Source organism: Polypterus senegalus, chromosome 13, assembly GCF_016835505.1.
Source record: "Polypterus senegalus isolate Bchr_013 chromosome 13, ASM1683550v1, whole genome shotgun sequence".
NCBI lineage: Eukaryota > Metazoa > Chordata > Cladistia > Polypteriformes > Polypteridae > Polypterus > Polypterus senegalus.
This window is the reverse complement of record NC_053166.1, coordinates 69179349-69202321: the sequence shown is the minus strand read 5'-3', so window position 1 is coordinate 69202321 and position 22973 is coordinate 69179349. Positions and strand designations below refer to the sequence as shown.

The following is a 22973-nucleotide window of genomic DNA, read 5'->3' as shown; positions in this document are numbered from 1 at the left end:
GGATCTCTCCCCAACCCTGAGAGGGCACTTGCTCGGATTTGGAGGTGCTGATTCTCATCCCAGCCTTCAAATGAAGCAAACAGGACAACATTCTGCAAAAGCAGTGACCCAATCCTGAGTCCACCAAACCGACCCCTTCAACACCCTGGTTGCGCTTAGAAATTCTGTCCATAAAAGTTATGAACAGAATCGGTGACAAAGGGCAGCCCTGGCGGAGTCCAACTCTCACTGGAAACGGGCTCGACTTACTGCCGCAATGCGGACCAAGCTCTGAACCGTTGTACAGAGACCAACAGCTCTTATCAGGGGTCCGTACCCCATACTCCCGAGCACCCCCACAGGATTCCCGAGGGACACGGTCAATGCCTTTCCAAGTCCACAAAACACATGTAGACCGGTCGGGCAAACTCCCATGCACCCTCCAGGACTCTGCTAAGGGTGAAGAGCTCACTGTTCCGCGACCAGGACTGAATCCGAGGTTCACTATCCGACGGACCCTCCTCTCCAGAACCCCGAATAGTTTTCCAGGGAGGCTGAGGAGTGTGATCCCTCTATAGTTGGAACACACCCTCCGTCCCCTTTTAATGTCCATGCGATGTTGCAGAGACGTGTCATAACATCCACTTAAGGAACTCCGGCGATCTCATCCACCCCGGGCCCTGCCACCAAGGATTTTTGACCACCTCGGTGACTCCCAGAGATGGGAGAGCCCACCTCAGAGTCCCCAGGCTCTGCTTCCTCAAAATGTTTTTCTCCATGGCCTCTCAAACTCCTCCCATGCCCGAAGTTTTGCCTCAGCAACAACCGCCGCTTCCGCTTGGCCTGCCGGTACCTTCCTATAGGACTCCTCACCGCGGTGTCCACCAACGGGTTCGGGATTGCCCATTCGACTTTGAAGTTCTGCCGGAGGTGGGAGTTGAAGCTACTTCTGACAGGGGACTCTGCCAGCCGCTCCCAGCAGACCCTCACAACACGTTGGGCCTACCAGGTCTGACCGCATCTTCCCCACCATCGGCCAACTCACCACCAGGTGGTGATCAGTTGACAGCTCCGCCTCTCTTCACCCGAAAGTGTCCAAGACATATGGCTCCACACACCGACCACAAAGTCGATCATCAAGGCCTAGGGTGTCCTGGTGCCAGATATTGCTTGAACATGGTGTTCCAATCCATGCAGCACAGAAGTCCAATAACAAAACACCCGGGTTCAGCATTCCTCCCAATCACGCAGGTTCTCAGGTAAGTCTCCCAGCAAAACGAGGGAATCCCCAGAAGGTATGCCCTCTAGAGAGACTCCAAAAGGGTGGATACTCCACATACATAGGACCCTTCCCCAAAAAAAACCCCAATGCACAGGCTCCAAAATGCCCACACCTGCTCGGCGCCTCACCGGGCAACTCCAGCCTCTCAAGGAGATTGGTTCCAAAAAAGTCCACTATATCTAGCTTTTGAACCCAAGACTACATGCTCAGCTTTGCTTCAATTCCTCCACGTTTCTCCATCTCGGAGTGCTCCTACTGCTAGACTTCACTACCCCCCTACTGCTAGACTTCACTACTGTTGCGCGCATTCCACCTCATTCTCTTCTTCCATGTCCGTTATCCTTGCCAATTCAAAGTTTCCATCTGCTTACTTGGGGCCATGACCACATTATCACATTCCCCACCTCTGTGAGTTGATCCATACTAGAATTGACGCTGTCCAGAAACCGTGTGTCAAAACAGGCATTTGGAAAAAAAGAACCTCTTATTACATGAGTGCTTTCTTTCTCACCCCTCCACTGTACGATGAAAAGTTTGCAGTGTGTGTGTGTGTGTGTGTCTTTCTGACTTTCTGATTCTAAGGTTCTGTCCACCAACATTATAATATTTTTAGTTTTGGTAAACATTTTTAGTGTACGGTTATTTTTATACCAGTCATAGATATTATCAGACTATTGTAGTAGAATATACAGTAAGGAACAAAAACAAATGTTAACAATTATCTATAAGAAAATAAACATACCTAACATTTAATTTTGGTGTTTACTAATATTCAACAGTGGAAAGTTTTTATTTCAGAAAGAATTGTCAGTGTAAATACAGGAAAACAGAAGCAGAACTATGTAGCCAAGAAGCAAACTAATCCCATATATTGGCTTTGAGTTATTTTGCTCTTTTTGTGACCTGAAGTAGTAAGTAACCTTAGAATACTTCATTTGATCTGAATCCAGATGTAACTGTATGATTTTTGTAAATTAAATGTATGAAAATTTTAGGCTTTTTATTTTTTATTCCATATCAAGCCACACTATCACCCTTACATTAAGAAATATTTCACTAAAAAGCATTTGCCTTACATCTATATATATATATAAAGGTCAAAGTGTCTATGTATGTTCCAGCCTCACTTCCGAACGGCTGGAGCTATTTTCTTGAAACTTGGTACACATGTTCCTCATTGGTCGACTAAAAATACTGTAGGGTGAAATCAGCCCTAACCCACCCCCTTTCTGGGTAGGTTGGGGGCTAATTTTTTGCTCATCAGTGAGGCGACTCCTGTGTGCTGTTTTGTTAGTCTTCATGACTGAGAAGAGCTTCTCAGACAGATATGTGGTACCAAACATGCACAAGGTTCGAGCCGCATGTAGACGGAGCTGGAGCATTTTTGCGGGAATGGAGTGAATAAACTGTGCGGGCCGTGCAGTATCGTACTTTGCCTTCAGTGTGCCATTACACTGCAGCTCAATCACCTCCATCTGAATCTGCACAGGTGCAGTTTCCACATCGACGGCAAATGGGTTGCGAAACAACTCAAAATTCTTTTTTTGTTCTTCAAAGTCACCAAAGTGCCGTGTGAACTCAGTGCGCAGTGCGCTCAGTTTATCAGCAAAGTGCGTATTTGGGAACACTGTTGTGCCAACTTGGTTCGACATTACTTGGCAACAGGGAAGGTAGGGCAAGTTGCACTGGTGCATTTGTGTCTCCCATAAAAGTAGCTTCACTTGAAATCACTTTGTGATTTTGCACAGGTAAAAACATCTGCTGAAGTGTCAGATTCTTCTTTAACTCTTCTGCTTTCAGTATCTTGTGCATTGCATTCAGGTCTTTCAGGTTATCTTGATGTTTTGTCTCATAGTGCCATCTTAGATTAAATTCTGCAATTACAGCCACATTAGCTCCACAAATGAGACACACGGGTTTACCGGCAATGTCAGTAAACATATACTCAGCCTCCCATCGGTTTTTAAAGGCTCTATGTTCATAATCACCTTTTCTCTTCGGCATCGTGTGGGCTAGCTTCTCAATAACTTGCAGCATCATAAGCTAGATTTGATTAACGCGGTAAGTGTTCGGCAAGGCAGCTGAAGCGCTGCATTATGGGATCTGTAGTTTATTGTGTTACCAGCGCTTCATATCCCCGGGCCATTAATAACAATAATATATAAAATGATCTCGCGGGCTGGATATAATTACAAGCTGGGCCGGATGTGGCCTGCGGGCCTTGAGTTTGACACATGTGGACTAAATAGGACTTGAAAAGATATATTTTTTCAAATGTGATCATGCAATTCAGATCGAGTTGACGCGCACTACAGTACATCGAGCCTGGGTGCAATTGTGGTTTTGCCTGCGTGCCTCAATAAGTCATCCTTCCCTCGCTCTTACTTTTTTACCGTTCATCTAATGAATATACTGAGTATGGCTTTACCAAAACAATCATTGATCGCGAATAAAGTATCCATTATTCATAAAGCTTCAATTGGTGATCTGTCTTTCCGCGTTAACTGCATATTTTTTCATACGTCTCAAACCAAGGGGATGCGAGGCTAAAACGTATCGGGAAGCGCGCGTACATACTCAGTGCATCCCCTCTCGGGAATCGAACCTAGGAAGCCGGCGCTAGAGGCGAAGCCTCTACTATTGCGCCACGGCGTGTGGTTTGTCTATTTGAGCGTACAGTGTAATTCAGTTTTTGTTCAGCACTCTTTGGAACTGTTGCTTTTTGTCTGCGCACTGTGTCAGTTCACGTGAGCCGCTGAATATGGTTTTATATGTCACTCGCTCGCTTCTAATTGTTTCGCTGCCTTCTTAATTATATAATGTATGTTTTCTTCAGCGGTTTTTGGAGCTCTTCCTGGTTTTCTACGTACTGCGTGATTACGTGGGAGGCGTGATGATGTCACACGAAATTCCGCCCCCCACGACTTTCGAGCTCAACTCCATTACAGTAAATGGAGAAAAATAGCTTCTAGTTATGACCATTACACGTAGAATTTTGAAATGAAACCTGTCCAACTTTTGCAAGTAAGCTGTAAGGAATGAGCCTGCCAAATTTCAGCCTTCTACCTATACGGGAAGTTGGAGAATTAGTGATGAGTCAGTCAGTGAGTGAGTGAGTGGGTGAGTCAGTGAGGGCTTTGCCTTTTATTAGTATAGATATATATATATAAAAGCCAAATACCACTGACTCGCTCATCACGAAATCTCCCAAACCATGAGGGCTTGGGACTTGAAATTTGGAATGTAGGTTACCCTTGGCCTATAGGTGCTCACTAAGAAATGGTTTTAAAAATTTCATGGTCTATGAGCATTCTGCCTGTATGTCTGTCCGCTTTATGTCTGTCTGTTTTTCACAAGAGAATTACTTAGCGGATTTAAATAGTTTTTTTTCTATAATTTGCTTGAACTTTCCGGTTGATTTTGTGACTTCTGTCATCGCGCTAAGTACCATACGTCGCTTGTGGTACCGATGTATTTATGCAAATCCATCAGAGTGGCTGTGGGCCGAAAGCAGGGGGGCGGGCCTTCCTCATTACCTCGCCAACCTCTGTTCGAGTTAGTCCACCTCTCACCACCTGTTGGAATGCACCTTGCCTCCACTCAGCTAGCGATACCTGTTTGTTCAGCAGACATTATCATCTACAGATTGTTAAGGAGTACCGTTTGACATTTTTGAGAGAGAGATCAGAGTTACGTGTATTAGAGGGTAGCTGCTGATTGCCACAGATATCACGGCCATGTGCTCTTCTCCCCACGTGGGGAACGCTCTCCCATCAGTGCCGAACATGATCACATACAGTGCCAACTTTTATTGATTTTTAAAGTTTGTCCTGTTTCACTAAGTCAATGTATGTGTGTTTGTTTATGTATATATGTTCCAGCATCACTTCTGAACGGCTGGAGCGATTTTCACGACACTTGGTACATTTTTCTGATTGGTCAACTTAAAATACTGTAGAATGAAATCAACCCTAACTCACTCCCTTCTGGGTAGGGTGGGGGGTGATCTTGCGGTCATGAATGCATGTTATCATCTAGTTGACACTCGGAATGACCACCAGAGGGCGAGCTGGAGGTGACTGCCAGCATTCTTTATGTTTGAGCACCACCGCGCCCTTGTTGCTTTTGAAATTAAATACAGTTGGCTGGTTCAGAGTGTCAACTATATGATAACATACATACAAGACCCCAAATCAACCATGTTAGTGAGTCTTCATTGTTTGTTCATTTATATTTATGCTTAAAGTTGTGCAACGCTGGGTATTTCAGCTATTAAGAAAAACTAAAAGACACAAAAAAACACAAAAAACTAGCAATTACTTGTTAAAATACCAAAATACAATACCAGGGATGAAGGATTTAAGAAGCATCACCTTTAGTTGTTCTGTCAAATAAGAGTTTGTTATTGTGGTATTTCAAAACAGTTAGTTCCTGGAGGGAGTATGCCAAGAAAAAGGTGTTGAAAACCGAAAGGGAAGAGAAATTACACAACACTTGGTCACATATGTGTCAACAGTCTACTGCACTTTAGCATTTACTTTAATTAACAACTCTATATTTGTGTGACTAGCAGCAACCAAGAATTCAAGATCATACTCTACTTTGCAGCATTGGGTTTATATTAATGGGGGACCCTGACCAGATGGTACAACATTTTGGGGGATGTCAGCTTGAAAATGTTTGGGAACCCTTAATCTAGAATGTTTAATTTCAAATTAACCTATTTACATTTAGCACATGCAATGTTTTGACAGTATTTTATAATCCACAAAACTGATGTGTTACAAGCTGAACTATGTAACATTATTTTTATGCAGTGTCAGAGAAAAGGTTTGAGCCTTGATCTCTTTATTGCATGTTTATTTGTGAGTCACACCTTTTTTCCCCACAAATCTCCCTCCCAAAAGGAAGCAAACTACAAAGAATGCAATTATAATAATAAAGAATGCTTTTTTTAAATATTCATCCTTATGCTTTATGAATTTTGTATACCACTGATAGCAGTTATAACAGCCAGTAATCAATCTGAGCAAGTCTTTTAACGTGCACATCACAATTATCTTAATGATGATACTGTATATTTAGCCATTCCACCCTTAAGAATTGTTCAGTTTGTATTAAATTAATTAAGTCATAGTGACATAGACAACAAGCACAACAGTTGTCAAAACAGTTTTAAGTCTGGACTCAAATAGCCAAATGTTCTTCATTATAAGCACTGCAAAGAAGCTATGACAGTAGACTTCACATTGTTATTCTGCTAAAACACAACTTAATTCCGCATTTTCAGGTGTGATTGTATCCAGTATTTCTCAGTATTGTAAAATATTCCTCCTTCAATAAGTCCTGAAAATTACCATTTCCTAGTACTGAAAATCATTTTTAAAACATGCCCCTATCACTGCCACAATTTAATATGTAAATGATGCATCAGGGCTGATGTTCAGTGTTCCATGAATACTACTTTTTACACGTGTTTAATTTTTTCAGCCAGGGTTTTTTCCTTGGTTTTCTTCCATAAAGCCACAACTTGTGGCAAGCACTGAAAATAGCTGATCCTGGAACATCAACTGATTTCTGAAAACTCAGACCTCAGACAAATATGTTTACATTAACTTATAAACTGATGCAGTGTAGCATCAGTTTATTATTTTTTTCCTTTTCTGTAAATTTACTTGCCCTGAGTTTCAGGGTATTTGCATTGTTTTTGGAATACTTTTATACCGTTTCCAAGGCTTGTGCTCCTCTACAATCAAATCTCTGACATACTAGGGATTTTCTGTTGTCTTCATGTTGATCTGTTCATTTGCAGTTCTCTAACAGTCTGTCGGATATCACATAAAGAATAGGCACTTATCCTGATAGATTAGTGATTCCATTGCTTAAAATTCATTTCACAAATACAGGTAGAGCCCATCAAAAAGTGATTGTGATTTGAGGCAATATACCATATGTAAGCAAACTGAGACTTAAGTTACAAAGGGTGAACTTTTTTTTAGCCTGATATTTTTTGCTTTTCTTTGTGTATAAAGTTAAAAGTTTTTGAGAACTGTTACAAGATTTACAATGGTGCAAGTGCTTTGTAGATCAGAGGTAAAAGCTAATGTAATCTATTTCAGTAAGCTGAATATTTTTGTAAGGCTTTGAATATATTAAGTACTGATGTTTATGCAGTCTGGTTATTCAACTGCCCAAGCCACTTTCCCCTTTATCCCCTCTGTAGCATAACATTTGCATATGAATGAAGACAGGTTTGACTATTAGCTTAACACATCTGCATAATTACATAGTGATTAATTGTAAAAATGTATTTAACACATACTAAAGATTGTAGGAATTCAGAAATCAAGATACATCTGTTCATTGTACTAATGTGTCTGCCAAACAAGTGCAAACACTCTGCTATTGGAAACCAAAAAGATGCAAGGGATGTTGGGTGTATCTATAGCATATCAATTGAAAGGCTTGCTACCAAAACAGAGCAATGACAGGAAGTACACATATATTTTTCTTGATAACCTTCATTATTTTATTTGTTTAAAATTATAACATAAGCAAATTGTTAAAATCCTTTCCTATTTTAGTAAAACAAACTTTAACAATAACAATTCATAAATAACAATAAAAATGTTATTGTTAATATCCATCCATCCATTATCCAACTCGCTATAATCTAAATACAGGGTCACGGGGGTCTGCTGGAGCCAATCCCAGCCAACACAGGGCACAAGGCGGGAAACAAACCCTGGGCAGGGTGCCAGCCCACCGTAGTATTGTTAATATTGTTACTGTTAATAACAATAAGAAATGCTTGGCTTGTTGACTCTAGAGATAAAGTGTACACAGATATGGAAACGACCTAAACATATTTTGAGGAACTTATAGAATAGCCACAATCAAGCCGTAAGTTTTCAGATCGTTGAGTTCATTTGGTGATATTTAAATTCAAACACAATATGGTACTATTGCTACATACGTGACCCATGTGTGTACACATTTTACTAATTTCAGCACAGTGTATTAATAGTTCAATAACCCAGAGTTCAACATACTGTTACCTAAAACTTTAAAAACACATGTTAATAACTGTCTCAGTCTCACATGCTTTATCTAATGTTCTTTGTACAGCTCTTCCCAGAAAATACCAGAAGCACCCAACACCCTCTTTGTGAACCGAATGTGCAAGTGGCCAGGCTGTGAAGAAGTCTTTGAAGAATATGGGCAATTTCTCAAGTAAGCTCTTGCTAAAGTGACCATTTTTGTAAAAATATATCTCATTGCAATAAATATAATTAATCACATTACTTGAAATGTAGTATATTTAATTTTTTAACATATTGTCTTTTGTGTCTGTTTGCCCATTTATGTATGGATATGGATATGGATAGCTAAAGCAAAGGCGTAAGGGGGAACCTAAAGGTCCATATAAGACATCTAGACAAGAGAAAGGCAGAACCACCCTAGCAGTACTTGATGTCCTGCACTTGCCAGTGTGGTAATGCAGCAGGCAGTCAGGTGCCATTTATACACATTATACTGTATGCGTACTGGATATTGTGAATGGAAAACAGGCAGGGGCACCATTACAGGTGAGAGAGATGCTGCCTGGGTGGAAATCTAACCTTTACTCAGGAAGCTGGAGGATAAAATATCCAGTAGATACTGGGAATTCCTGACCTTTAAATTACGGAGAAAAATGAGGTCTGGGAGGGCAAATTAAATATTGCACAACCATGTTAGTAACAGATAGAAACACAAGGCTACTAGTGTGACCAACAACAATGCCTTATAATGAAAAATAAAAATCACTGTTAAAATTTTAGTTTTTTCAAGGTAATAGAAATTAACACAGATGATAGAGAAAACATACCCTTGAGACAAGTGATTGCCTGAGCAGTTTTTCATTAAAAAGTGAACCAGAAATTGTAGTTAGAAGTGCTCAAAAGGCCTCTGAACTGCAAATATGGAAATTTTTGAGTTGAATTTCAGGAAGACTGAAAAACAAAGTTGAATGAATAAGAAATATCATTATATCAGTCATTCATAATCAGTACTAATGGAACAGGTAAAGACTTTGTTAATAACAGGCAAAACATGGATATGACTTGATGTGATATATTGCTGACCGAGTGCAAGAAGCCTGCATAAATATTAAAGCATACTTAGCTCAAAAAGAGCCTCAGTTATTGATAGACTCATAGCAATTGCCAGACAGTGGCAAATGAGAGGTGTAAAAATCAATGTAATTGAGGATGTGGGGTAATGATCTCAACCCAAGTGCCTGGCAACAATATCTCCACATTTGACATCAAGTAACCCTCAAGAAGGTGCTTAAAGATGGTAATGTTTAAACAGCTAAACCATTATGATAAAAAACACAAGCAACCTTCTATAACCAAGTGGGTAAGAAACATTCTGCAGTATATTACCTCAAATTACAAAAAAATCTAATTCTTCTATGTCTAAAACCTCTTTAAAACTTGGCAAGAATTCATTAATATAATTTTAGAATAAGCATGCTTTGCCTGTAATTGACTTACATATGCCATTAATTGTTATATTTTAGAAAGTTGCATGGGATGTTTTATGTCTCTCTTCTTTTTTTCTTTCTTTTTGGCGGTGGTTGAATCTTATTTTGGATTTTGTCATTTTTATTTTTATTTTTTCTTTGTTTTCTCTGGATTGATTTTGAAGTCAATTATTTTATTTGATGTGCTATTATTTTTTATTTGATTGATTAGTATGCCATTGTAATGTTTAGCTTTTCAAATAAAATGTATGCAAAATTTTAAAAAAAGCTAAATAATGGAAAGTAAAATGAAAAAAAACTATTTAAATAAAAAAAAGAACTGAAAAGAAAAAAAAGCCAAGATGAAATATTGCTTTTTTAGAGTATAGCCTAAGTTAAATCTTGCAAATATTAGTTTATTTTTAATATTCACTCTATACAGGAATGATGAACTATTGCTTTATTTATAGAATGCCAAATTAGTGTTAACCTTAATGCCTTTGGGCATAAAAGTAAGACTGAATTCATGGAGAAAACAGGGCCAAACACTAGAAAAAATACGACTCAACAAGAGTGCCCAAATGAGATTTAAACTCATCCCATACACAACATTTATTTATGCATTATTCATTATACAGTTTATTAATTCCCGAAACTATGCATTACAAGGTAAGTATTTAACAATCAAACACAAAACAAAAAGTTAAAAGCAAAAAAACAAAACAGAAAGACCCCAATCAGAAATACTTTCAGTCCCATTTTGCCCATTTTTTTAAGGCAATGCAAATTCAGTGTATGATTAATTGAGTTTCCAACATCTTTCATTCTGTTTCCCCTGAGAATGTAATCTTGAGGTATGATTTGGTCAGTTTCCAATTTTTGTAGTTCTCGTGGCTATGAAAGTAGAGTAATGATTCAGTAATCAGAAAAGTTAAATCGTTCAACTTTTGACTTGTTGAGATGGATAATAAACTGTTTGAGAGCTACCATATTAAACAAATAAAATCTTCATTTGTAAAAGGGAAAATGCATGAGTGGAAAGGTTGGAGGAGGAACAAGTATACTTATGTGAAATTACTCTAACTTGGCAGGTATTGTTATCAGGGGAACTCATGTTAGTACTGTGAATGGTAGCTGCCTTACCAATGTTATCAATTCATGCTACGACACCATGGTGACTGTGAGGCCCTTTAGCAGTCATTAGGCTTAAATGAGAGTTGAAAACTGGCACTGTGCATTCTGACATACTGTATGTCCTCTGAATACCTAGAAGAGAAGCATTCTTACAGCATTATTAACAAACAGATGAAAAAGTTGGCCGTCTCTATTTATATTGAATAAGATATTGATAAATGTTGCGTTCTGACCAATGATACCATTTTTGAGGGGTCTAGTTACCTTGAAATTTGAATTTAACCCAGAGTGAGGTTTGTGGCCAATTAGTGCCCCCTTTCTTTTTGCTTTAATTTGAGGTAATGGTAGTGGTGATGAGCTTTTTTACCCTCAGGCTCTACATTGGAAAAAAGAAGTTGGAAAAATGAATGTATGTTTTACACTTTTAATGGAGTTTTTGGTTTAGGTTTAATATAATATTTTAGGTAGTTATACATTTTCTGTGACTAAATATTTTAAAGATTTAATGTGTTTTGGGAATTCTGGATTAGTTATTATTTTTGATAATTAACTAGGAGAAGCAAACATGTTACAGAACAACCTGTTGTCTGTAATCACAAATGACTTTTATGTCTTTTACGTCTATTACATGTGTTATCAAAAAAACCCAAAACTTTATTGTTACCTAAAGCAAAATGAAATATCTAAATGTCTACATTTAGATAACGCACCAGTTCATTGCATTGACAGTCATTTAGTATGTCAGACTCAGGGAAAAGTAGATATACTGTAGTACCTTATTGCCATAATTTCTAATGTCCATTTCTTCACAGTTTCTCCTTATTATTTGTTTTAGGCACCTTTATCGGGATCACAGCCCAGATGAAAAGAGCCTGGCTCAGTGGCGTGTGCAGAGAGAGGTGGTGCTACAGCTTCAGAATCAGGTATATTTATAGTGTGGTGGATGGCAGCATATCATTAAAACATATTACCAACTACACTAATTTACATTTTTGAGCTTTATGATTATTAATACCTATTTCATCCTTTTGCTTCTCTTTTAAAAAACAATAAGCATGTTCTTATTGTGAAAAACTGAGAATTATGGATGCATACATTTCTTTCTGAAAAAGATAAGACTCAGTGTTAGAATATTTCACTAAAAGGGATTCTGCATCAGTACATCTAAGACTTCCACAGAAGAGCAGTTCAGAGTTGTTAACAATGCATAAAACATGATTTTAAATATGATCCTGACTAACTAGCACCAATAGTATGAGAAGCCCAGGATAACTTGCTGTAAACTACACACAGAAAATCAACTAATCCTTCAAGAGTAGTGTAGCACCATCTAATGTACTCTCACTGAACAAATTATTAGGAACTCCTGTACACTTACTTATCCATGCAACTATCTAATTGGCCAATCATGTGGCGGCAGTGCAATGCATAAAATCATGTAGATACAGGTCAGGAGCTTCAGTTAATGTTCACCTCACACACCAAAATGAGGGAGAAAATGTGACCTCAGTGATTTTGACTGTGGCGTGATTGCTGGTGCCATACAGCCTGGGATTTTCATGCACAGTAGTCTTTGGAGTTTACTCAGATGGTGCAAAAAAAAAAACCAAAAACATCCCAGTGAGTAGCAGCTTTCTTGATAGAAAAGCCTGTTGATGAGAGCGGTCAGAGGTGAATGGCCAGAATGGTTCTACTTGACAGAATGGCTACAGTACCTCAGATAACAGTAACTCAGTGAGCAGAAAAGCATCTCAGAATGCACAACATATGAAAACTGAAGGGATATGGGCTACAACAGCAGGAGAACAGGGTAGGTTCCACACCTTCCAGCCAAGACCTGGAAGCTGGGTATAGTCTCACCAAAACTGGACAGATAAGGACTGAAAAAACATAGCTTGGTCTGATGAATCTGGATTTCTGCTGAGCTACACAGATGGTAGGGTCAGAATTTGGCATCAGCAGCATGAATCCTCACACGTTGCTACCTTGTGTCAACAGTCCATGCTAGAGGTGGCATAATGGTGTAGACCAGCGTTTCCCAACCTTTAAGTATTTGCGACCTGAGTTTTCATAACAGTTTTAATCGTGCCCCCCCCCAACTTTTTTTGAAAGGAGCCCACTAATACCAATTTGTTCTTTTTTAATTAATGATATATCATAGATGCATATTTTATTATTTAGACATTTATCTAACTCTATATTTATTTTTCTAGTATCAGAATGCGGTTTAAGTTAATTTGTTTTGGTTTCAATAGATGTATTTTTCATATTTTCGATTCTTGTTTTCTTTTTTTCACATCTTCGCCTAGGGGGGCCCACCCCACAGTTTGAGAACCACTGGTGTAGACAATGTTTTCTTGGCATACTTTGGGCCCATTAATACCAATCAATCTGAGTGTTGCTGCTGACTATGGGCATTTTTTTATGGCCACAAATTACCCATCCTGGAAGGGGCTAAACCCAGCTAGATAATGTGCCATGTCACAAAGAAAAAGTTGTTGCAAGCTGGTTTCGTGAACATCATGAACATATTGGCTCTACATCCAATAGAACACCTTTGAGATGTGGCAGAACAGGAGATTCACAGAATGAATGTGCAGCTGACAATTCTGCAAAAGTTGTGTAATGCAGTCATGTCAGCATGGAATGTTTCTAACATCTTGTGGAATCCATGCCATGAAGAATTGGCTGTTTTCAGAGCAAAAGGAGCTTCCACCCAGTATAAATATAGTGTACTTGATCATCTGCCCAGTGAGTGTTATTTTTTTTAGAACATAAGAACAATCTAGATGAGAACAGGTCATTCAGCCCAACAAAGCTCGCCAATACAATTCACTTAAAGTAATTCCTCTAAAAAACATCAAGTCTAGAGTGTTTATGGCATCACAACCATCCCTAGAAGGGCTACTGGTTTTAACATAATAGAAAATAAGAGACAGTAATGCACATAAAAATTGTTGTAGGAAAGTGGAAATGATATTACCCCAATTCCTTATATGATCACCTCTTACTGAGCAGAAACAAGACCTTCACACTTGTGTGTCCTGCTTATGTCTTGTAAGTAAAGAATCACTCCTAGTCACAGTAAGACGGGCTGTCAAACTGTATATTTAAAATAAATGATCACAGTGTGGGGGTTCTTTCCATTGATGGCAGGCTGCTACAATGCATCCATTGCTCATTACAGAAATGCAACTGTCAAACTTTGTTGGACTAATTGGTCCATTCTTGACAAAATTGTTTTAATGTACATCAGAAACAGATCTGACCAGTCTGTGAGAGAGGACAGGTTATGGTGGAAGATATGTGTTCGGAACGACTTGAGCATATGTTATATACAGTAACTAGGCTGATTAGACTCCCCTTAGTTTTTGAGACAGTCCTGTGTATCAGCCCCAATTTAGGTGTCCAACTTATTCTTAAAATATCTTACTTGTCCTGTACTTTAGACACAGCTTATTTTACATTGGACAGCAAGGTGGCACAATGGGTAGAGCCCAGTTATTGTCTACTTGGAGTTTGCATGTTCCCCTTTGTGTCTGTGCAGATTTTCCTTTCACATTCCCAGAGATTAGGGCATGTGCATACCTTGCAATGGATTGGCACCCTGTCTCAGGTGGTTTCCTGTCTCATGACTGGTGGGACAGGTTCCTGCTCTAAGGAGTCTGATTCAGATTAAACAGGATTGAGAATGGATGGATGTAATTCTTCACTGCAGTAACTGTAAAAAGGAAGGGCAATTAGTGAAATGAACAGCTTAATTTGAAGTTTGAATGCATAAATAATGCCAGGAAAAACTAGCCACAACATTGTAGCACTAAATACCAACCATTAAAGACAGTCATTGGAAATGATGCCAGATTGAGGAAGGTTTCAAATTTTATCAATAAGAGGTGGACCCATACATGGAGAAAAAGTGTCCTTCGTTCGAGTAGTGTTCCACCATTCTAGAGCGGAGAGCAATGGAGACTAAGTCAACAACTGTTCCACCTCCTTACTATTACCCTGATGTACCTGAAAAATGTCTCCTTAAAGAGCCTTAAAATGTTTGCACATATAACATAACATACACAGACATATCACTGCGTACATCTTTGCATACAGTTCCTGACCCTCACATGTTGTTGCAATGTGTTTAATAAGTAATTACTTTTTCTTTTTTTTGGGGTAATAAGTAATTACTTCAGTTTTATTCAAAACTGCCATAAGATTTGATCAATCAGATGTCATGAGATTTTAAAGTTAATACAGATGTCCACACATACTGTCCAAATATAGTAGCTTGTGCTAGGCTTCATATATGTCACAAAATCCTTGGGATTAATAAAGCATCTATCTATCTATCTATCTATCTATCTATCTATCTATCTATCTAAAAGACCACACTGAATGCATCACACAGAAAACAAACTGTTAACAACCACCTGATTGATTTTGATAAATTTACAAGTCTGTGTGTTTTTCTTTGACTAGTGCCTTGCTGAACGTATAATACTCTTGGCTTTACAATACTCAACATAATCTGAGTGGCTGTATATTCTGGTGTGTGCCTTCTTTTTCCAGCATTATAAAAGAGGATTCATCAGGCACTTCAACTTGTATATTCAAATTAAAAGTTCATCAAATGCTGGGAGAGGTGTGTGTGCACATCAGCTCAGTGCTGCTGCTGGTTAAGGTACATTAACCATAAAAGAAAAAAATAACAAAGAAACGTCACTTATCTAGAAATGAATGAATGAATGAATGAAGGAATTTTGTAAGTGTTTCTCTGCAAGCACAGAGTGAATAAATATGTACATTTACAGTATGTTATACCAGGAAGAACTTCATCTCTGCATTATCTACGTATTATAATAATTATTATATTTCTCTAATTTGTAGGCAAAATTCCAGAACTGTTCTACATTATGGTCTAACAATTTTACCTGTGACTTAAACAGAGTTTATCTCTTTTAGTATGTCTTTCAAAACTGCTGTATTTAAGAAATTTAAACAATAGTTAGTCATAGACTCTCTACAACCAACAACTAACAATAGTATATCAGTTAATTACTTTTTTATATTACTTAGAAGTTGGAAGCTATTGAGTCACCAAAAGCCAATTTGGGTTTCTTTTTAACGACATGATTTTGTAAAGTGCTATTAAAAAGTGTGTATTTAATGTAGTATATTAACACATATAATTGCATTATATTATCAGTGATATTTATGCACAAATATTACTGTTAAAAATATTTTAAAAAGAAGAATGTGATAACTGACTCTTTAATATAATTAAAAATGCAAAATGCTCCAACTTTCAAATCAGTTAAATAAGTCTCCAAATACTCCTAAGATTTAGGACTCCACACATACATTTTTAACTTCTATACCTTTCTATAGTTGTCCAGTTTTTTGCACTTTTTAGCCCAAGAAAGCCTGTTAACACCATTTTATTTCCTTTAATAAAACTTTCTAATCCGCCACACAATTTACCAGCCTTGCTTCCCAAAGTCTTATTAGGACTATTGAAGTGGACACTTTATGTTGAGTCTCATTCAACTGAGCCTTGATATCTGGTACAGACAGCCTTCTGTTATGCAGACTAGAGACCTTTATATAGAGTGGTGCTTGAAAGTTTGTGAACCCTTTAGAATTTTCTGTATTTCTGCATAAATATGACCTAAAACATCATCAGATTTTCACTCAAGTCTTAAAAGTAGATAAAGGGAAACCAGTTAAACAAATGAGGCAAAAATATTATACTTGGTCATTTATTTATTATGGAAAATGATCGAATATTACATATTTGTGAGTGGCAAAAGTATGTGAACCTTTGCTTTTAGTATTTGGTGTGACCCTCCTTTGTAGCAATAGCTGCAACTAAATGTTTACAGTAACTTTTGATCATTCCTGCACACCGGCTTGGAGGAATTTTAGCCCATTCCTCCGTACAGAACAGCTTCAACTCTGGGATGTTGGTGGGTTTCCTCACATTAACTGCTCACTTCAGTTCCTTCCAAAACATTTCGATTGGATTAAGGTCAGGACTTTGACTTGGCCATTCCAAAACATTAACTTTATTCTTCTTTAACCATGCTTTGGTAGAACGACTTGTGTGCTTAGTGGCGTTGTCTTGCTGCATGACCCACCTTCTCTTGAGATTCAGTTCATGGACAGAAGTCCTGACATTTTCCTTTAGAATTCTCTGATATAATTCAGAATTCATTGTTCCATCAATGAAGGCAAGCCTTCCTGGCCCAGATGCAGCAAAACAGGCCCAAACCATGATACTACCATGTTTCACAGATGGGATAAGGTTCTTATGCTGGAATGCAGTGTTTTCCACACTCCAAACATAACGCTTTTCATTCAAACCAAAAAGTTCTATTTTGGTCTCATCTGCCCACAAAACATTCTTCCAATAGTCTTCTGGTTTGTCCATGTGATCTTTAGCAAACTGCAGACGAGCAGCAGTGTTTTTTTGGAGAGCAGTGGCTTTCTCTTTGCAACCCTGTCATGCACACCATTGTTGTCCAGTGTTCTCCTGATGGTGGACTCGTGAACATGAACATTAGCCAATGTGAGAGAGGCCTTCAGTTGCTTAGAAGTTACCCTGGGGTCCTTTGTGACCTCGCCGACTATTACACGCCTTGTTCTTGGAGTGATCTTTGTTGGTCGACCAATCCTGGGGAGGGAAACAATGGTCTTGAATTTCCTCCATTTGTACACAATCTGTCTGACTGTGAATTGGTGGAGTCCAAACTCTTAAGAGATGGTTTTGTAATCTTTTCCAGTCTGATGAGCATCAACAACTCTTTTTCTGAGGTCCTCAGAAATCTCCATTGTTCGTGCCATGATACACTTCCACAAACGTGTTGTGAAGAGCAGACCCTGATAGATCCCTGTTCTTTAAATAACACAGGGTGCCCACTCACACCTGATTGTCATCCCATTGATTAAAAACACCTGACTCTAATTTCACCTTCAAACTAACTGCTAATCCTAGAGGTTCACATACTTTTGCCACTCACAAATATGTAATATTCAATCATTTTCCTCAATAAATAAATGACCAAGTATAATATTTTTGTCTCATTTGTTTAACTGGTTTCTCTTTATCTACTTTTAGGACTTGAGTGAAAATATGATGATATTTTTGGTCATATTTATGCAGAAATATAGAAAATTCTAAAGGGTTCACAAACTTTCAAGCACCACTGCTCTTGTTTTACTTTGTTGTCGATTGAGGTCTGCCAGAATTTCCTTGATCAGAGTTCTTTCCAGTTTCTTGGTGCCTTTTGATATTGCATACATTAGTGCTCAGTGGTAAATTCATTTTTGTGCACTTCCCCTTTAAGACAAGCTTTCATGCCTTAAAAACTGGCTGCCTTTTCTCTGCCAGGATATACATTTACTTTCCATGACAACTGCCAAGTGTCTTAGAATGCTTCATCAAATACCAAAATCTTTGTGTTTAAGGACTTAATAATTAGTAAAGCTCTCAGATTATAATACAATCCTATATCAGTGCTTTAATAAAGGCAAGTACACAGGAAAAGTAAAACAACTAATACAGGTAAAAGAAACATAGGCAGTGTTAACATTAACTGGAAGACAAATGTATGTTACCTACTTTAAGGGCCTAATTAAAATGATCATTCTAAGATCTAGTCCATTACCAATCAGATTGACATTGTTTGTAATAAGATTAAAATTACCTTAATTAATTTTTCTAATTGTAGGGTGTTTACAGTGACCATATCATATCACTTGAAGTTAGATCAAATATACTGTAATATATGGTGTTCATAAACCTTTGAATATCTGTGCATATGTGTGTGCAAAGCAGCTCCCCAAACCCGACACAGACACTAGGCACGCACGGCTTTATTTTGATGTGGGAAATGCTTTCCCTTCGTTTCCCACCTGCACAACACAGTACAGCAAAATACCAACAGGCAAATATAGACAGCATTTTTCTATTTTTCTTTCTCTTGCTCTCTCTGCCTCCTTCCACCTCCACTCCTCCTCCAGCAAGCTTCGTTTTCATCCTCCTGACTCTTGCTCCTCAAATGAAGTCAGGCGGCTCCTTTTATGCCGCACCTGAGAGTACTCCAGCTGGCTCATTAGAGAGGTCCAGAAGCACTCCCAGATGTGGCAGAAGCCTGACAAAGTAGGGGTTCTGCACCTTCCCCTGGCAGCCCCCGTGGAACCCTACAGGGCTGTGCCAAACTCCAACTCCCATGGAACCCTATGGGAATCTGAGGCACTGCTGCAACCCAGGGGGGCTGCCATCTAACTCTCTGGAGGAGGCGGTGCCCTGTGCATACCTGTTTCCCATGTCCTTTCTTTAAGAAGGCATCCTGGCCAGGTAAGGACCCTGGCTATCCATCACCCCTGGCTGTCTGGCTCCCCAACACACCACACAGTCAGACGTTAGCACTAGTCCAGCACAGCACACATTTATTTACAATCGCTCCCCACTCAAGCACAGTATAAAGCACATTCAAATACTGAGCACACAGCACTTCTTCTCTGTTCTTCCACCTCCACTTCTCCTGACAAGATTCATCCTCCTCCCGACTCTGGCTCCCCAAATGAGATGCGGTTGTTCATTATATTCAGAATCTCGTGAGTACTTCTGGTGTCGCATAATTGGGGCCTGGGAGTACGTCTGAGTAAGCCTGGAGCCCTGTATAAAAGGACTCAGTAATTCCCACACAGCACCCCCTGACAGCATCCCCAGGACCCAACAGGGCTGAGCTGACAAACACCAATTCCCATGCAGCCCTGTAACTCCAGCCTGAGGTGCTGTTGCAACCCAGGAGGGCTGCCAAATAGCAATTCAGGAGAGATAGTGCCCTTCATAAGGCATCGGCCCCCTGTCCTTCCATTAAGGAGGCGTCCCAGCCAGGTAATGACCCTGGCTGTCCCTCACATAAATATAACAGATAAATATGAAGTAGAAGAGCAGCATCCTTATATACTCATATATAGGGATTCAGTGAATAGGTTGGGTGGCCAGTAGGACAGAAAAAAACTAAAAATCTCCAGTTAATCTGGAGGAAAAAGAAAACATCTGCAGGGGTTCTAAAACCAAAAGACCACCTATCCCCCAATGAGCATTCTACCTAACATAAATGTTTATAATTCATTCCTCTTTGTTTTCAGGCTTCATGAAATAGGATTTGAAGAAGTTGGTGTCATGGAAAACTGTGGCACCCACCTTCATTCCATCATCACAGATGGCTGCATGGTGCAGATCCCTGAAGAATATGATAATTCTATGCTCATATAGTCTTTTAGGAATACAACTAAAATGTAGCTATGGAAAAGACAAATTAACATAATGGGTTTTTAGCAGTTTTTTTTTAAGTGTCCCATGGTATTAGTATGACAAAATTCATTCGGTAAAGTATTCCAAATTTTAGGTGCATAACAGCAAACAGCCTCCTCACCACTTCTTTTAGGTTTGGATCTTGGAACTATAAGCAGACCAACATTAGGGTTAGGGTTAGGCTTAGGGTTAGGGTTATGACTTGGAGTGTAGGGGGACAGGAATTTTTAAATATAGGATGAAGCAAGATTATTTAAAGCTTTATAAATCATTAGTAATATTTTAAAGTTAATTCTGAATGACACAAGTAATCAGTGTTATGACACTCAAACTGATGAGATATGCTCAGATTTTCTTTTTCTAGTTAAGATTCTGACTTCTGCATTCTGCACTAATTGCAACTGATTGATGTCTTTCTTGGGTAGACCTGATAGGAGTGTATTACAGTAATCTAGTCGACTAAAAAAAAAAGCGTGACCTAATTTTTCACCTTCTTGCAATGTTATAATAGATCTAACTTTTGCTATATTTCTTAAGTGAAAAAATGCAGTCCTAGGAACCTGGTTAATATGTGATTTAAAGTTAACGTCAGAGTCAACGATTACCCCAAAATTCCTTATCTCCGCCTTGACTTTTGCACCTCAGGGATCAAGTTTATTTCTAATACCCTTGATATTTCCATATTTGTCAATCAGTAAGACCTCTGTTTTTTCCTTATTTAGTATGAGAAAGTTTCTACTCATCCAATCAGAAATACTGCTAAGACATTGGATCAGAAAGCCAACAGCATCAGGGTCTTCAGGCTCTTTCATTAATTAAAGCTATGTGTCATCAGAGTAGCTGCAGTAACTCACCTTGAGCTTTGAGATAATCTGACCTAATGGAAGCATGCAGATTGAAAAAAGCCGTGAGCCCAGAGTAGATTCTTGTGGTAGACCATATAAAATATCACGGGGCTCCGAAGTACAATCATCACAACTAACAAAGAAATTTCCACCTGCTAAGTAAGACTGAAACCAATTTAAGATGCTGCTGGAGAGGCCCACCCACTGTCTGAAGCGATTTAAAGGAATACTGTGGTCTTTGACTGAAACTTGTCAAGAATAAAATGTTTATTCAAGTAATCATTTAGCTGCTGAAAGTCTGCCTTTTCTAGAATTTTTTTTAAGAAAGGCAGGTTAGAAATTGGTTTAAAGTTGCTGAAGTCAACATTATTTCTCTTGAGGAGGGATTTAATAACTGCAGTCTTTTGACAGTCAGGGAAGACCCCCTTATCTAATGATAAGCTCAATATGATAAGTGCACTATCAGAGACTTCTTTGAAAAAGCCTGTTGGTACTGGTCAAGGACGCAGGTGGAGGGTTTCATCCATCCATCATCCAACCCGCTATATCCTAACTACAGGGTCACGGGGGTCTGCTGGAGCCAATCCCAGCCAACACAGGGCGCAAGGCAGGAAACAAACCCCGGGCAGGGCGCCAGCCCGCCACAGGGCATGCACACACACACCAAGGACAATTTAGAATCGCCAATGCACCTAACCTGCATGTATTTGGACTGTGGGAGGAAACTGGAGCACCAGGAGGAAATCCACACAGACACGGGGAGAACATGCAAACTCCACACAGGGAGGACCCGGGAAGTAAACCCAGGTCTCCTAACTGAGAGGCAGCAGCGCTACCCACTGCGCCACCATGTCGCCTGGAGGGTTTCAGCTCAGAAATTATTCTATGTAGTTCGGGTGGTTCTATAGTATTCCATTGAAAACATTTAACTTGCTTAAAAGGGCATGCTGAGATTCAAAGGGATTTTTTGGAGGGATGTGCTATATTATTTCTAATATTGTTTATTTGTGCTTAAAAAAATACAGCAACAGATTCACAAGTTTCACTAGTAGTTTTTAGGAGGCATTCCATTGAGTGAGCTGGGTTTAGAAGATGAGTTAAGAATAAAACGGTTGAACTGCCAGCATTAGCATTTATAATTTTAGACAAATGGGACTGCCTCTCAAGGTCAGACTGCATTGTTATATTCACTACAGAATTATCCCATCATAACACAGCATTATAAAAAGCATTAGTATTAAAATTATGTAGTCAAGGAAAAGCATTTACCATTGAGATATTGTTGGACAGGACCTGGGCCCTGAATCTGCTTGAGTGTAGATCACCTCATCTGAAAAAACACAGTCTCTCCCAGAAAAGATCTCAGTTGTCCAGAAAACCTGTTTTGTCTCTTGCAACAGCCTCTCAACCAGTTGTTCAAGGCCAGCAGTCAACTCGAGGATTCATCCAACCTTCTAGTCAATGGCAAAGGACCCGAAATGATGATTCTCACCACCGGGGTCCTCTTTTCCGTCGTTTGATTTAGTTCTGCGAAGTCCGTCTATAGAACCTCCGATTGTCAATACTGAATATTGTTTACACCTCCTTGGAGTACGATGGTCCCAAAAGCCCTGTCGTTGTGCTTCTTGATGACTGTTTGGGCTCTTTTCGTAATGTCTCGTACTACCGGTAGTGCACTGGAAAAACAAGAACAAAAGTTGTATGTTCAGGGCATGAAATACAGAGGTGGCATACAAATGAATGCCCAATAACAAGTACATCACCAAAGACTGCCAGCACAATGGGGGGGAATAGAGAGGGTCGAAGTGGTTCTGGATGGCGACACTTGCCTGAGATGACGAAGGTGATCTAGCCTCAAGCTCCCGCCTGCTTTGCAGAAACAGCCTGTTAAAAGGTTTAGTTATT

General features: G+C 39.1%; 1 protein-coding gene across 2 annotated transcripts in view; it reads left to right on the top strand.

Moving 5' to 3' along the window:
- The window catches only part of LOC120543017 (forkhead box protein P2-like), a 144194-nt gene that overhangs the window by 106921 nt on the left and 14300 nt on the right, over positions 1-22973 (top strand). For both annotated transcript variants that reach the window (XM_039775833.1, XM_039775832.1), the window contains 2 exons: positions 8390-8494; positions 11740-11827. In XM_039775833.1, the coding sequence (XP_039631767.1) occupies positions 8390-8494; positions 11740-11827 (193 nt within the window). The remainder of the gene's footprint in view (positions 1-8389; positions 8495-11739; positions 11828-22973) is intronic.